The sequence below is a fragment of the Podarcis filfolensis genome (genome assembly GCF_964270895.1).
Source record: "Podarcis filfolensis genome assembly, chromosome: 18".
NCBI lineage: Eukaryota > Metazoa > Chordata > Lepidosauria > Squamata > Lacertidae > Podarcis > Podarcis filfolensis.
This window is the reverse complement of record NC_139622.1, coordinates 8,607,404-8,623,729: the sequence shown is the minus strand read 5'-3', so window position 1 is coordinate 8,623,729 and position 16,326 is coordinate 8,607,404. Positions and strand designations below refer to the sequence as shown.

Here is a 16,326-nt window from a genome sequence, read left to right as displayed (position 1 = left end):
CCTCGTACCTACGGGACCGCCTCTCCTGGTATGCCCCACAGAGAAACCTACGGTCTGCAAATAAAAACATCCTGAAGGTCCCAGGCCTCAGAGAGGTTAGGCTGGCCTCAACTAGAGCCAGGGCCTTCTCGGCTGCGGCTCCAATCTGGTGGAACGCTCTGCCACAAGAGACTAGGGCCCTGTGGGACTTGACATCTTTCCGCAGGGCCTGCAAGACAGAGCTATTCCACCAGGCCTTTGGTCAGGGCGCAGCCTGACTCCCTCCTCTGGCAACCTGCACAGAATTTTGCTTAATGGTTGCCATCAACTTGATTTTAATTAATTTTTATAATGAAATATTTTTAGAATGTTGGATTATTTGATTGTTGTTAGCCGCCCTGAGCCCGGCTTCGGCTGGGGAGGGCGGGATATAAATAAAATTTATTATTATTATTATTATTATTATTATTATTATTATTATTATTATGAAATAAATAAAGGAAATAAAACTGCTATTCTTCTCCTAGCCCATTGCGGATGTGCCAGTTCCCTCTCTTGGGATTTTTGTCTACTTCCGGGTAGCTAAGCATCCCTAAATGCCCATTCTCTGCCTTCTTTGCCTCAGCAAGATAAGCTTTGCAAGAGATGAGATGGCCCAGCAAGAAGAGCAGCTTTGCAAGAGAGGAGCTGCTCCAAGGAGAACTCCTTGCAAAGACAAATGAATTGCAAACAGGAAAGAGACAGCCTTTAGTCTGATCCGGCCACTCACCCCAATAATGCTGTTCAGCTCTCCCATCGTCACCTGCTTTGCCCGATCCATAGCTTGCAACACCTGCTGTTGGTGCTGGAAGGAGAAAAAAATACACATCAGGAAATTTAGGGAAGTCTTTGTTCCTCTCTCGATAATATTTTAAAGGGGGAAAACCTGGATGTACATTTCGAAAATATAAGATATAAAATATAAAAGATAAAAAGCAAATAAAACAAAACCTACATACAGCAACAATGTTTTGTGTTGTGTCGGCTCCTCTGATGTAAATCATGGCCCCCGCCTGCTCCCCAAAATATCCCTGGTTTGCTCCTTTCTATATATAGGGTGCCGACATTCTGCATGGACTGGTTGCATGGCAACATGAGCAAATGGCTTGAGATACCTATGAGGTCCATAAATGACCATATAGCATATAGGTAAAGGTAAAGGGACCCCTGACTGTTTAGGTCCAGTCGTGGCCAACTCTGGGGTTGCGGCGCTCATCTCGCTTTATTGGCCAAGGGAGCCGGCGTACGGCTTCCGGGTCATGTGGCCAACAGGACTAAGCCTCTTCTGGTGAACCAGAGCAGCGCATGGAGATGCCGTTTACCTTCCCGCTGGAGCGGTACCTATTTATCTACTTGCACTTTCAAACTGCTAGGTTGGGACCGAGCAATGGGAGCTCACCCTGTCGTCGCGGGGATTCGAACCGCCGACCTTCTGATCGGCAAGTCCTAGGCCCTGTGGTTTAACCCACAGTGCCACCCGCGTCCCTCCATATAGCATATACCGATCACGAAAAATAGCGAAAATTTGTGTTGACAAAGGACAGCTGGATATATAAAGGGGCCCATTACCTTCAGTAGCTGAGGGCCGCATTGAACCTAAATCCGGCCCTGGGGGCGAACCATTCCTCAGTCTGCCGAGGGCAGTTTGAGGTTTTGTCATTGCTAACTGCTTTCGATATGAAACACAAACAAATTTCTTTTACCTCTTGCGTCAGGAAGGGGATGATTTGGGCGCAAATAGCGCTGAGTCGTTTAACAATCTCCGCCTGGAAAACGAAAGAGACGGTGGTCTCAGTCACATCAGAGTTGAAGCTGTTGCAGGAATTTATGTATAGGTTGGAGGGTTTGCCCCTCCAGCAGATATCATGTACATGCAGCCCACTACCAAAACCAGCACAATCGCTTTTGTGACTTTTGTGATTTGTCCCCACAAAACACTTCATCACAGTTTCTTCCTGTCTATTCAAAGGGCCTCTGCTGCACGATACCAAATGTAAGAATTCACTGATCAGTGTATCTCTGTACTGGCTCACTGGGAAAACTTCAGAAATTCATATAGACATGTGAGCTCAGCTCCTCAGCAGCCCCTCTGCCTGAGTGATAATCCCTGGCATCCTGATACCTGAGTGCCAGACAGGTAGCCATTCCAGAAATAACAAACCCAGATGAAGACAAAAGGGTGTGATGAACTTGGCTGGGAAACAGTGAAATGTAAATATCTCTTTTGTTTCACTTGATGGGTGTTTGGTGGAGGGCAAGGAGAACCATGGGGCAGGGTCCAGGATGCTCAGATTACTGCCACCAGACCTCCCCTTTCATGATGTATGAGTGATGTAGTTTGGGGGGGTGTAACATGGGGATTATAAGGGGCGCAGGTGGCGCTGTGGGTTAAACCACAGAGCCTAGGACTTGCCGATCAGAAGGTTGCTGTGCTCATCTCGCTTTATTGGCCGAGGGAGCCGGTGTACAGCTTCCAGGTCGTGTGGCCAGCAGGACTACGCCGCTTCTGGCGAACCAGAGCAGCACACGGAAACGCCGTTTACCTTCCCGCTGGAGTGGTACCTATTTATCTACTTGCACTTTGACGTGCTTTCGAACTGCTAGGTTGGCAGGAGCTGGGACCAAGCAATGGGAGCTCACCACGTCGCGGGGATTCGAACTGCCGACCTTCTGATCGGCAAGTCCTAGGCTCTGTGGTTTAACCCACAGCGCCACCCGCATCCCTATTTAAATGTATAGGACATTGTTAAAAAATGAAAAATAAAATATTAAAAAACAACACCACGTTGCCCCACCTCTCGTTTTCTCCAGCCCCAGCATCCCTGACGGATGCCAGTCGCGGCTGCTGCAAAAACAGCTTGCCTCCTAACATACCTCTCTAGATTTGCAAGGAGAAGAAGGGGGGGAAATATACAGTGGTACCTCGGGTTAAGTTCTTAATTCGTTCTGGAGGTCTGTTCTTAACCTGAAAGTGTTCTTAACCTTTAGCTAATGGGGCCTCCCGCTGCCACCACGCCGCGGGAGTACGATTTCTGTTCTCATCCTGAAGCAAAGTTCTTAACCCGAGGTACTATTTCTGGGTTAACAGAGTCTGCAACCTGAAGCGTATGTAACCTGAAGCGTATGTAACCTGAAGCATATGTAACCTGAAGCGTATGTAACCTGAGGTACCACTGCATTGGCCAGGAAGCAACAAGCAAACAAGTGACTTTCGCTCCGAGGCTCCCTGTCTTCTCCCAAGCAAATGAACACACAGGACGGCTGGCAGCCTTGCCATTTTCCCCGGGCACCTTGCCAAGCTTGTTCTCCCAGGCAGCCGCTCCCAACCCCCCCATGATGCCCTGGATTGATAAACCCAGAGACAGGAAGCAAATTACAAGCGGGGCGGGGAGATCTGGGGAAACCAGAGAGAGAGAGACTTCTGATGGATCAACACACAGAATACAGAGGCCTGGAAGATTTTCGTGCCTTAAGATTTCCCCTCCCCGACTCTTCCCTTGCTGGAAAGAAACCAAGAACGTTAGCTATCTCTGCATGCTAAAAGCGGTTGTTGTTGTTTAGTCGTTTAGTCGTGTCCAACTCTTCGTGACCCCCTGGACCAGAGCATGCCAGGCACTCCTGTCTTCCACTGCCTCCCGCAGTTTGGTCAAACTCACGCTGGTAGCTTCGAGAACACTGTCCCACCATCTCGTCCTCTGTCGTCCCCTCCTCCTTGCGCCCTCCATCTTTCCCAGCATCAGGGTCTTTTCCATGGAGTTTTCTCTTCTCATGAGGTGGCCAAAGTACTGGAGCCTCAGCTTCAGGATCTGTCCTTCCAGTGAGCACTCAGGGCTGATTTCCTTCAGAATGGAGAGGTTTGATCTTCTTGCAGTCCATGGGACTCTCAAGAGTCTCCTCCAGCACCAGAATTCAAAAGCATCCATTCTTTGGCGATCAGCCTTCTTTATGGTCCAGCTCTCACTTCCATACATCACTACTGGGAAAACCATAGCTTTAACTATACGGACCTTTGTTGGCAAGGTGATGTCTCTGCTTTTTAAGATGCTGTCTAGGTTTGTCATTGCTTTTCTCCCAAGAAGCAGGCGTCTTTTAATTTCGTGACTGCTGTCACCATCTGCAGTGATCATGGAGCCCAAGCTAAAAGTGGTTAGGTCAGGCAGACTGCTCCTGGCCTCTCCCGAGACATCGCTTTGTATCGCTCGTAAATAATAGTTTGTGCCCGCGACGGTCTCCCGGTGGTTAAACGCCACCCTGCTTTCCTCCGCGGCTGCAAGAAGTGTTTGGGAGGATCTCTGCTTTCCCTCAGCCTAACCTTCCTTACAGGGTCGTTGTGAGGATCAAATGAGGAAAGGGGGAGAACCATTTTGAAGCATGTGGTGGAAAAAGCGGGATATAATTGCAATGCAATGCAATGCAATGCAAAATAAAATAATAAAATAAAATAAAATGCAACGACACCACTCTGGAGGGGCTCTTTAATTTGATTTGATTTTAATTTACCCCATGTGCTGGCTGGGGCTGAATGGAGTTTTATTCCAAAGCAGCTGGAGGTGACATAAGGATGTAATTTAAATTCAGGGCTCAGTCTCTGGATTCATGTTTTTAATAAATGCCCGGGGTCACGTCTCCGGAATAAGCGAGGGCATGCTATAGGCAAGAGTGTTCCTGAGCATGCAAATCCCTCGCTTGGGGGGTCGCCACCACCCAGACAGTGGAAGGAAAGGCTATGGGACACCCCCAGAAGGAAATCTGTTACGCCGGAAAATAAATGTGTGGCTTCCCTCCCCACCTCGTGTCATTTTCCGTAGGATGCATATCAAATATCAATGATGACAGCCCCATTTGGAGGTCTTTGAAACCCAGCCTCTCCCTTGTTCCCTCTTAAGCCCTCAGTCCTCGCCACTAGTCAGAAAACAAAGCCTGAAACATCTGTCTCTGTGTGTGAGACGCCATTAAATAAATAAATCAGAGGTCTCTGCCCCAAGGAGTGTACAGTTCCCATCTCCTCCTCCAGAGGAACCCAAAAGTCGCATACCTGCTTATGCATCTCGATGTTCAAGCCATAAGACATCTCGTAATACTGAAACAGATCAAGAACAAATACCGGTAAGGGAGGGAGGGAGGGAGGGAGGGAGGGAGGAAGGAAGGAAGGAAGGAAGGAAGGAAGGAAAGAAAGAAGGAAGGAAGGAAAAGAAGGATGGAGGGATGGAGGGAGGGAGGGAGGGAGGGAGGAAAGGAAAGAAAGATGAGGGAGGGAGGGAGGAAAGAAAGAGGAAGGGAAGAAGGGCGGAAGGGAGGAAGGGTGGAAGGGAGGAAGGAAGGAAGGAAGGAAGGAAGGAAGGAAGGAAGGAAGGAAGGAAAAGAAAGATGAGAAAGAAGGGAGGGAGGGAGGGAGGGAAGGAAGGAAAAAAGAAAGAAAGAAAGAAAGAAAGAAAGAAAGAAAGAAAGAGGAAGGAAGGAAGGAAAAGAAAGATGAGGGAGGGAGGAAAGAAAGAGGAAGGAAGGAAGGAAGGAAGGAAGGAAGGAAGGAAAAGAAAGATGAGGGAGGGAGGGAGGGAAGAAAAGAAGAAAGAAAGAAAGAAAGAAAGAAAGAAAGAAAGAAAGAGGAAGGAAGGAAGGAAGGAAGGAAGGAAGGAAGGAAGGAAGGAAGGAAGGAAAAGAAAGATGAGGGAGGGAGGGAGGGAGGGAAGAAAAAAAGAAAGAAAGAAAGAGGAAGGAAGGAAGGAAGGAAGGAAGGAAGGAAGGAAGGAAGGAATAGAAAGATGAGAAAGGAGGGAGGGAGGGAGGGAGGGAGGGAGGGAGGGAGGGAGGGAAGAAAGAAAGAAAGAAAGAAAGAAAGAAAGAAAGAAGAAGGAAGAGAGGAAGGAAGGAAGGAAGGAAGGAAGGAAGGAAGGAAGGAAGGAAGGAAGGAAGATGTAATAGATAATAACCTGAAAAAATGCAAGCCCGTAACCTGAAAAAATGCAAGCTGTAACCCGAGGTATGACTGTAATAATAATAATAATAATAATAATAATAATAATAATAATAATAATATATTTATACCCCGCCCATTTGGCAGGGTTTCCCCAGCCACTCTGGGCTGCAATGTTCCGAGACAGACGGATGCCAACAATATAACAAACAAACAAAGAAACAAACAGCAGCTCTTACCATCACATAATGCCTCTGCATTTCTGTCTTCTCGCTAGCCAGTTTCTCACATTCCAACTTCAAGCTGCAGAAAAAGAGAGCGTTATTTGCAACCTCCACACTGTGTTTTTTTTTTGGGGGGAGACCCTCGCTCCCCAGCCCCCAAATTCTTCCCCCAAACAACCAAAGACCGCATGCAAAATGACTGTGGGGTTCTCAGTGCTGGGTATGACACCCAAGTGAAGTTTTTGACATTTCCCCCAAGATCGGAAATTTAGACAGGGTGGAGGGACGGTGAGAAGAGGAGGGGAATATGGGGGGGGCGGGGGGGGAGAGAGAAATGAAAGGAACACACGAGGAGACGAGAAAATGCCTCTTGCATCTAATCCCCAATACGGGTAGGGAGTTTGTGGAACAACGAAAAATAAAATTGAGAGCGGGAGATTATATATGCACGATCTCAGTGGCAACATGCCTTTTTCTATAGTCACGGGATCCTGAGTGCCTTTTGAAAAGGAAAAACAAAACACTTATGTCTCCGTATCCCGGAAAGGATTGCGGCTGGCCGGAACTCGGAAGACACACACGCTCTAGGAGACGAGGACGTGCTGCAACATTTTGCTGCAGACCCTGCCTGCTTCGCCTCTGCAGCCTAGTGGTTGGAGCAGCGGTCCCCAATTTTATTTGAGGCCACCGCCTGCCCTGGTTTCCATAAACTCACCCCCGGTTCCCTAGTATCCCCCAGTGCCCTGTTATCCGGAACAGCGGTTTTCACGAAGGCAGATAATAACGCGACGAAATTCAAAGCCCTGGCAATTAATTGCACATTTATTCAAAGTTCAATTAAAACTATTCAGTTTAATTAATTGAGCAAAATGGATGAACTGGAGTCAGCGATACCAGATTTACAAAGTCGGGTGGTTACCATATTTTTCGCTCTATAAGATGCACCAGACCATAAGACGCACCTAGTTTTTGGAGGAGAAAAACAAGAAAAAAAATATTCTGAATCTCAGAAGCCAGGACAGCAAGAGGGATCGCTGCGCAGTGAAAGCAGCAATCCCTCTTGCTGTTCTGGCTTCTGGGATAGCTGCGCAGCCTGAATTCGCTCCATAAGACGCGCACACATTTCCCCTTACTTTTTAGGAGGGAAAAAGTGAGTCTTATAGAGCAAAAAATATGGTATTTACACACACAAACCCGACTCTTAGCGCCCCCCAGGTAATCTGCCTCCAGGGGGTGCTAGCACCCACGTTGGGGACCACTGCGTTGGACTGGGACTTGGGTTCAAATCCTCCCACTCAGCCACAAAGCTCACTGGGCTAGACGCCGTCTCTCAGTTTAACCCGCTGGGTTGTGGCCTGATCCAAGCTGCGGCAAAAGATTGAGAAACTGGTATGTTTGGGTCAAAAGTCAGTCCTGGGATGACCAGTTCTAACCTATTTCTCAGGGTCTTTGGGAGGTAAAACTGGGTGGAATAACCACATATCCCTGGAGGAAAACTGGGACATAAGTTTAGAAAACAAATGGAGATTCAGAATGCAGACTTCCTGTCTCAAAAGTTCAAGGCAGCGAGAAAACCTTAACCTGGAAAAAAGGATGGAAGACTGAAGAAACCCCAACTAAAGAATCATGGCAAGAAAAATTGATGGACTATTGATGGACTATGCCGAACTGGCAAAATTGACATATAAGCTACGGGAAAAGGATAACTGTGATTTTAAGGATGAATGGGAACCTTTCGCAAAGTATCTGAAGATGCAACAAAGCGAACTGGACTCCTTGGTAGGTTTTGAATAAGCATTCACCATTTTTTTTACTGATAATAATCAGCTAAACAGTTTGAGGATCTATAGAACTTTGTAACATGCAGAAAACAGCATTATTGGAGAAACCAAAGACTGGAACTGAGGGAAGTCGGGGGTTGGGGTGAGGGTGGGGGTCTGTGGGGGGGAGGGAGGAAAAATGGGGGGGGGATAAGGATATGTTTTTGGATAATATGTCTTGTTATAACTTTGAATAATAATAATTAAAAAAATCGAAGCCATTTTTTAGAAGTCCAATATAGATTGGCAGCGACGATTAATTGGACTTGTGAACCGTTGTTGTTTATAACGGAACAGAACCTCAAAGTGACTTGCAACAAAATGCAAAAATAAAATCAAATCAAAACTAGAATGATAAAAGGCTAGAAGCATTTGGATCCATAAAATTGAGGTTCCATAAGATTCATAAGATTGAGGTTGAATCCTGACAAGACAGAAGTACTGTTCTTGGGGGACAGGAGGCGGGCGGGTGTGGAGGACTCCCTGGTCCTGAATGGGGTCACTGTGCCCCTGAAGGACCAGGTGCGCAGCCTGGGAGTCATTTTGGACTCACAGCTGTCCATGGAGGCGCAGGTCAATTCTGTATCCAGGGCAGCTGTTTATCAGCTCCATCTGGTACGCAGGATGAGACCCTCGCTGCCCGCAGACTGTCTCACCAGAGTGGTGCATGCTCTGGTTATCTCCTGCTTGGACTACTGCAATGCGCTCTATGTGGGGCTACCTTTGAAGGCGACCCGGAAACTACAATTAATCCAGAATGCGGCAGCTAGACTGGGAACTGGGAGCGGCCGCCTAGACCATATAACTCCGGTCCTGAGAGATCTGCATTGGCTCCCAGTACGTTTCCGAGCGCAATTCAAAGTGTTGGTGCTGACCTTTAAAGCCTTAAACGGCCCAGTATACCTGAAGGAGCATCTCCACCCCCATCGTTCTGCCCGGACACTGAGGTCCAGCGCCGAGGGCCTTCTGGCGGTTCCCTCATTGCAAGAAGCAAAGCTACAGGGAACCAGGCAGAGGGCCTTCTGGGTAGTGGCATCCGCCCTGTGGAACGCCCTCCCATCAGATGTCAAAGAGAAAAAGAACTACCAAACTTTTAGAAGACATCTAAAGGCAGCCCTGTTTAGGGAAGCTTTTAATGTTTAATAGGTTATTGTATTTTAGTGTTTTGTTGGAAGCCGCCCAGAGTGGCTGGGGGGACCCAGCCAGATGGGTGGGGTATAAATAATAAATTATTATTATATTATTATTATTATAAAAGGGTGGTCTAACACATCCCACCCATAAAAGGAGACCAATAAATAATAAAGCAAAGCATGTAGAATCGTAGGAGACACCCCCCCCAATAAAATCATCTAGTCCAACCCCCACTGCAATGCAGGAATCTCAGCCAAAGCATCCCTAACAGATGGCGATCCAACGTCCAAGGAAGGAAGGAATGGATCCTCCAAAATCGCCCTGCGGAAATGCAAGGTTGTGTTCAGAGGTAGACTGCCCCTGAACTCTGAAGCTCCACTTTAGCCGGCACAGCTGGCGGCCATCACTCTTTTTTTCCTTTCCTTCCCTGCAAATACCTGTGATACTGAGCCTGTAGGAACTGGAACTCTTCTTTGATCCGGTCGCAGATTTCCAAAACCGAGAACTTGAAAGGCTGTCCGGACTTTGCAGGAGAGGAGCAAAAGAGCAGGAACGAGGCAGGGAGAAAAGAATGATCAAATAACGCCGTGTTAGAAACTATCCCCATCGCCTTGCATATAGACAAAATACGTCCTCTGGAATCACAGAATCATGGACCATCTATTCTTGAGCTGCCATAAGTCCGGGTTTATCTTGGACACGTCCGGGATTCAGGCAGCGAAATGACCTTCGGGTACCATTTTTTCTGAATCTGCAAAAGGCCTGGATTTATGGGTTTTCACTTTTGGGAATACAGCGGTACCTTGGTTCTCAAATGCCTAGGTACTCAAGCAACTTGGAACCCAAACACTGCAAACCCGGAAGGAAGTGTTCCGGTTTGTGAACTTTTTCCGTAAGTCGAACATGCTCCGTTCTGAGTTTAACGCTTCCAATTTGAGTGTTACGCTGAGGTCGGTCTGTTTTTGCTATTTATTTTGCGTTTTTGCGGCTCTTTTTGTTTGGAACTGTGTGGAACCCAGTTCAGCTACTGACGGATTGATTGTGTGACTGCAGTACATTGTTTATCGCTTTCATTTTATGAATCGATGGTCTCGTTCGATAGCAAAGTTCATGTTACGTTGCTGTTTTGGGGGTTGTTTTTAAAAGTCTGGAACGGGTTAATCTGTTTCGCATTACTTTCTATGGGAAAGTGCGCCTTGGTTTTGGAATGCTTTGGTTTTGGAACGGACTTCCGGAGCGGATTAAGTTTGAGAACCAAAGTACCACTGTGTGGCAAACCGTAATCTAAGTCCAAACCCCAGGAATCTCAGCTATAGAATCACTGACAGACAGCAACCCAATCTCTGCTTAGAAACCACCAACCAGCTTCTGAGAGAGCCCGTTCCACAGCTGAACAACTATTAGCACCCAAAGTTGTTTCTGATGTTCAGTCGGAATCTCCTTGCCATCAACTTGAACCCAGTGGTTCACGTCTGACCCCCTGGAGCGAGAGGAACCAAGCTGCCTCCATCTTCCACGCGACAGTGCTTCAGATACTTGAAGATATTTGAAGGGACGGGGGTGGCGCTGTGGGTTAAACCACAGAGCCTAGGACTTGCCGATCAGAAGGTCGGCGGTTCGAATCCCCGCGACGACGGGGTGAGCTCCCGTTGCTCGGTCCCTGCTCCTGCCCACCTAGCAGTTCGAAAGCACGTCAAAGTGCAAGTAGATAACTAGGTACCACTCCGGCGGGAAGGTAAACGGCGTTTCCGTGCGCTGCTCTGGTTCGCCAGAAGCGGCTTAGTCCTGCTGGCCACATGACCCGGAAGCTGTACGCTAGCTCCCTCGGCCAATAAAGCAAGATGAGCGCCGCAACCCCAGAGTCGGCCATGACTGGACCTAATGGTCAGGGGTCCCTTTACCTTTACCTTTACCCTATCTCCTCTCAGTCTCCAGGCTATACGTACTCTTAGCTCCTTCGACTGTTCCTCATCCAGCTTGGTTTCCAGATCTTGCTCTCTCCCTCCTCAGCACATTAGTTTGCTGGGGACCCACGACTCCCAGCCTGGTTCCTTCCTCACGTTTGAGGAAGAAGCCTCGGAGACGCTTCTGAAATATCAGTGGGCTCGTAAAAGTGGGAAGAGGGTCCTTAGGGGTCATCTAGTCCAACCCCAAACCCGGGTCAAGGGAGGAAACGCCAAAAGCTCGCAGTTCCCTGACAGCTTGTAGCCTCCTTCAACTCCTCCAGCGAGGGATGGACCCCACCTCTCTAGGGCATGGACCCCCTTGCCAAATAACCTTTTCCTAACGCTTAACCGAAATCTGCAACTTGTTCACGGGCTTGGGGGGGGTTGCAGAAACCCCTTTGGGTATTGAAAGCCCAACCAGTTTCGCTGCCTTCCCCTCAAGCCATTCCCAGGGAGACACCTGCGGAGGAGAACGGCCCCTGAGCATGGTAAGAGTGCCGTCCCCTTGGCAGCTGGAAAACCATGTCCGAAAAAGTTACGGTGCCCAAAAGTTATGTAGGGCAGGAAGACCCCACAATTTGTGTGTATGAGAGAGAGATATTCCAAAACATCTCTCTTTCGGACAAAGAGGCAGTGGTTGTGCAGTGGTTAGAGCGTCAGGCTAGGACTTGAGAGATCAGGGTTCCACTCTGCACTATTTATTATTAAGATCTTGGAGCCTTTCGCAACATAAAAATGCAAGATTAAAAAAAAGCAAAGCGCATCATAAGAAGAAAACCCAGGAAGTTCATTTCGGGTCAACTTATTTCTGCGCCCATGAGTTGTTCTGAACTGGGCCCACAGCACAGACTCGGCTTTAAGAGCTGCCCTCGGGAGAGGCTGCCTGCCGCTTCTCTCGGTGAGTCCCTGTTCCTGCCAACCAGCCTCAGCAGGGAGAAGCTAATTCGGCCACGGCCATTCGCCAGGCACGCCCGGATCAAGGAACCCCCGCTGAAGCAAATGAGGCAGCAGGAATGTCTACCTGGAAGCGAGGTTCCCTGCTGCACCCCTGAGTGAGTCGCCGCTCCTTGCAGCTAGCGGCTCGCATTCAGTTTGTCGCCAGACCCTGTCCCCCAAACAACGCTAAATTTCCCCCCTCTATTTTTGCATTTTAAACTGCAAATTGAAACATCCCTAATTCGTTTGGGGAGGACCCCATTGGAGAAAAATATACCGTGCAAAAAGACACAACAGCAACACTCTAAGCACAACATTAATCCATAATTATGGGTTGGGAGGCAAAACTGCCTCTGCTATCCAGTATATCAGAGAAGCAATAGGATTTCAAGGTGTAATTCATCTTCTCAAACCAAGGTTTCTGCACAGGTTTCCCGAGCGAGGAGCCCCCTTCAACACAGACTTACTTCTGAGTAAAGATGCCTAGGGTTTCAGGGTCTACTTGGTTTTTTAACCTGCAAAGGTTTAAAATCGTGGCACAGTTTAAACCCCCTTCTCCCCCCCCCTCCAAAAACACAAAAACCCAGATTCTTTCACCAAAAGCTATTGCTTTGAATTATTTCCCCAGATTTCTCACGACATTTTGGCATGTTCCTTCAAACAACAACCCCCCCCCAATAAAACAACACCCCAAATATTGATACTTACAGCATGCCGTCCTTGTGGATACATCCTGGGGGATAAACCCCCCCTCCAAAAAAACCCAAAAACCCACCCGAGCAGAAAGGAGAGACTCCTTTTTTTCTTCTTTCAGATTATCCAGGGGGGAAATAACTCGAAAAGCAAAAGGTGGGGGGAGAGAGAGAAAACTCCCCCCCCCGTTTCGAAGCTCCACAGATCTAAGTAGAGGGTTGTTGGGTTTTTTCCCCTTTTAATCAATTAAAAAGAATTATATCCCTTAAAAGAAAACCGTGCCAAAAAACAGTATTTCCTTTGCGAAGGCTGGAAGTAGCAGAGGAGGAAATTTCGCCCCCATTGGAATGTGGGGGTCGGGAGACTCACTGGGGTGGGAGCAAAAGGAGATTTTGTGCAATTGTTGGAAAGAAAAGGGAGGAGATGTTTGGAGGTTTTTTGTCGGGGGTGGGAGCCCGGCTGGCCGGGGTGGGGTGCGTGGAGGGAAGGGAGCTGGAGAGGGAGAACGCAAACAGAAGGTCAGGCGAAAATCTGGCCGGATTTCAACAGCAGTCCCTGTCTGCAAAAGGAGCTGCTATTGCGAGCCCAGGGGAAGATGATCTTTCAAACGCGAAGCTTAAGGTGGATCTTCCAAACCGAAGAATGACGAGCTTCCAAACCGCTGCGGCTTATCACGCTTTCTGGGAGGGAGGCAGTAGCGGCTAGTGGTTAGAGCTGAGGACCGCAGGAGGGGAGGGTGTTGTTCTAGTGGTCGGATGCTGTTTGCTGGCTTCCCAGGTGACCACAGGACGCCAGATCTCACAGGCCGCTGGCATGGCGCTGTGGGTAAAACCTCAGTGCCTAGGACTTGCCAATTGTATGGTCGGCGGTTCGAATCCCCGCGGCGGGGTGAGCTCCCATCTTTCGGTCCCAGCTCCTGCCCACCTAGCAGTTCGAAAGCACCCTTAAGTGCAAGTAGATAAATAGGTACCGCTTTATAGCGGGAAGGTAAACGGCATTTCCGTGCGCTGCGCTGGTGCTGGCTCGCCAGAGCAGCTTCGTCACGCTGGCCACATGACCCAGAAGTGTCTTCGGACAGCGCTGGCCCCCGGCCTCTTAAGCGAGATGAGCGCACAACCCTAGAGTCGGACATGACTGGCCCGTATGGGCAGGGGTACCTTTACCTTTTTATTTCCCCCCGCAAAATTCAAAGACCCCTGCTTCTTGGGAGAAAAGCAAAGACAAACCTAGACAGCATCTTAAAAAGCAGAGACATCACCTTGCCAGCAAAGGTCCGTATAGTTAAAGCTATGGTTTTCCCAGTAGTGATGTATGGAAGTGAGAGCTGGACCATAAAGAAGGCTGATTGCCGAAGAATGGATGCTTTTGAATTCTGGTGCTAGAGGAGACTCTTGAGAGTCCCATGGACTGCAAGAAGATCAAACCTCTCCATTCTGAAGGAAATCAGCCCTGAGTGCTCACTGGAAGGACAGATCCTGAAGCTGAGGCTCCAAGACTTTGGCCACCTCAGGAGAAGAGAAGACTCCCTAGAAAAGACCCTGATGTTGGGAAAGATGGAGGGCACAAGGAGAAGGGGACGACAGAGGACGAGATGGTGGGACAGTGTCCTCAAAGCTACCAGCATGAGTTTGACCAAACTGCGGGAGGCAGTGGAAGACAGGAGGGCCTGGCGTGCTCTGGTCCAGGGGGTCACAAAGAGGCGGACACGACTAAATGACTAAACAACAACAATTTTTGCCCACCTCCCCAATTTCTGAGCAGCGCCGGACTCCAGGAGACCTTTTGTTTCCTTTTGGGAATAGGTCGCGACTGGGTGTCGTAAGTTAGGGTTGCCATGTGTCAAAAAGGGGAAATCCGGATGCAAAAGTTGTTGAGCTTTCTTTGCAACCCCCCCCCAAAAAAATCTGGGAAATTAACAGATGTACAGCAGCACTTCATAAGGACTTCATAAGGATCTGTGGTGTATCGACTCATATATGCAACAAGCTTCTACTACAGCCGGAGCCTCGGGTTCAAACAGAAACCAGCCGTCGTGCTCCGGCACTCTCTCTCTCCAGCTCACCGCCTTTAACAGCCTGCAACCTCTTCCCCTCACAGCCGGAGCCTCGGGTTCAAACAGGAATCAGCCAGATTCCGTGCGCTGCTCTGGTTTGCCAGAAGCGGCTTAGTCCTGCTGGCCACATGACCCGGAAGCTGTACGCCGGCTCCCTCGGCCAATAAAGTGAGATGAGCGCCGCAACCCCAGAGTCGGCCACGACTGGACCTAATGGTCAGGCGTCCCTTTACACCGTGACTAACTTATTTGAACTCTTAAGAGCAGAAGAACAAAGGAAGAACTTGCTGGGATCGGGCCGACGGGCCATTTAATTCAGCATGCCTTGTCTCACAGAGGCTGACTAGATTCTTCTTGGACCCAGGATCTGAGCCCAAAAGCAATTTTCCGGCAACAAGAATTCAGAAGTATCGCCGTCTCTGGCCATGGAAGCAGAGCGGAGCCGTTGTGGCTTGTAGCCACCCAACGACATGTCCGCCATGATTTTGCCTAATCCTCCTAATCCAGTGGGAGAGAGTTCCACAGACTAACTTTCTCTTGTCTCCCCTGAACATTCAACTGGACAGCAGCATCTATGCATCTTGAAGGCACCGGACTGAGAAAGGCTTTGTGCTCTTCTTTGGTTAGTGGGAAGAATATTTTCGGGATTTTTTAAGTTCACGCGTTGAAAAGAAGGAGCTGGTTTTGTAAGCTGATTGGGGCAGAGACTCTTGTAATTCCACATCATACAGTAACTCAGACTACTGCTATTTTATCTTTTTCTTGGTAAAGTGCCTTATTTATTTTCACAATCAAGAGGGGTATACATTTCACCGAATAAAGAAATAAAACCCCAGTGTTGTCCCACACAACGTCTGCAAAGAGTTTATTTAAACATATATATTTATATACACAGTATAACAGGAGATACTTTTTATTAAAATAGCACCGGCTAAGTGGAAAGGGGAAATTCCGTTCCACCTTAAATTGCCTTTCTGAGCTTCTGCTACTGTAGGCTTCCGCTGATTGGCTGCAGCGGGGCAGGCGAGGTAGCCAATCAGCGAAGCCGGATCCCACATGGGTCTATGACGTCAGAGCTTGGGGAGACTAATCAGGAGGGAGAGAGGCAGGAGGCTTAAACGACTGGGAGAGGGGCGGGGTGCGTGTGCTGGGGAGAGTTGTCCCGCGGTGCATTCTGGGTATTGTAGTCTCTTCAGCCTCCCAGCGCAAAAACCTGCAAAAAATTTCAATTTTTTTTGCAAATGCAGACCTTTTACACGGAAACAAGTTATAACTTTATATACTATTAGAGGGATGTTTGGAAACGATGGTAATACAAAGGGTGGATAACAAACGACCATTTTCCCTTTTCCCTATTTGCATTTATTTTGTTTCGCAAAAATATTTCTTTGAAATCAAGTCTGTCTTTGCAGAGGCAGCGTTTGAAGGAAATCCCAGTCCTGTCGTAATCATATAGTTTTATATTTGCAACCTTATGCCTGTTTGCTCAGGAGTACGTGGGCTGTAAAAATTACGGTTTTTTATTATTATTTTTAAGTAAAAATAGAAATATACTGGGAGTGTAAGGGCAGGGCAAAGGCTATTTGAA

General features: G+C 48.3%; 1 protein-coding gene across 7 annotated transcripts in view; it reads right to left on the bottom strand.

Moving 5' to 3' along the window:
• TLE2 (TLE family member 2, transcriptional corepressor) overlaps positions 1-13,344 on the bottom strand; it is a 41,492-nt gene extending 28,148 nt beyond the window's left edge. For 3 of the 7 annotated variants that reach the window (XM_083594496.1, XM_083594499.1, XM_083594498.1), the window contains exons 1-6: positions 12,701-13,342; positions 9,548-9,633; positions 6,172-6,235; positions 5,054-5,098; positions 1,722-1,784; positions 749-823 (exon numbers count right to left, since the gene is read on the bottom strand). In XM_083594496.1, coding sequence (XP_083450622.1) covers positions 749-823; positions 1,722-1,784; positions 5,054-5,098; positions 6,172-6,235; positions 9,548-9,633; positions 12,701-12,724 — 357 coding nt within the window. In that variant the 5' untranslated portion in view covers positions 12,725-13,342. Of the gene's footprint in view, positions 1-748; positions 824-1,721; positions 1,785-5,053; positions 5,099-6,171; positions 6,236-6,505; positions 6,528-9,547; positions 9,634-12,700 lie in introns of those variants that run through there. The other 4 variants (XM_083594495.1, XM_083594497.1, XM_083594500.1 and 1 more) reach the window with 3 other exon arrangements.
• Between the last annotated feature and the right edge of the window lie 2,982 nt (positions 13,345-16,326).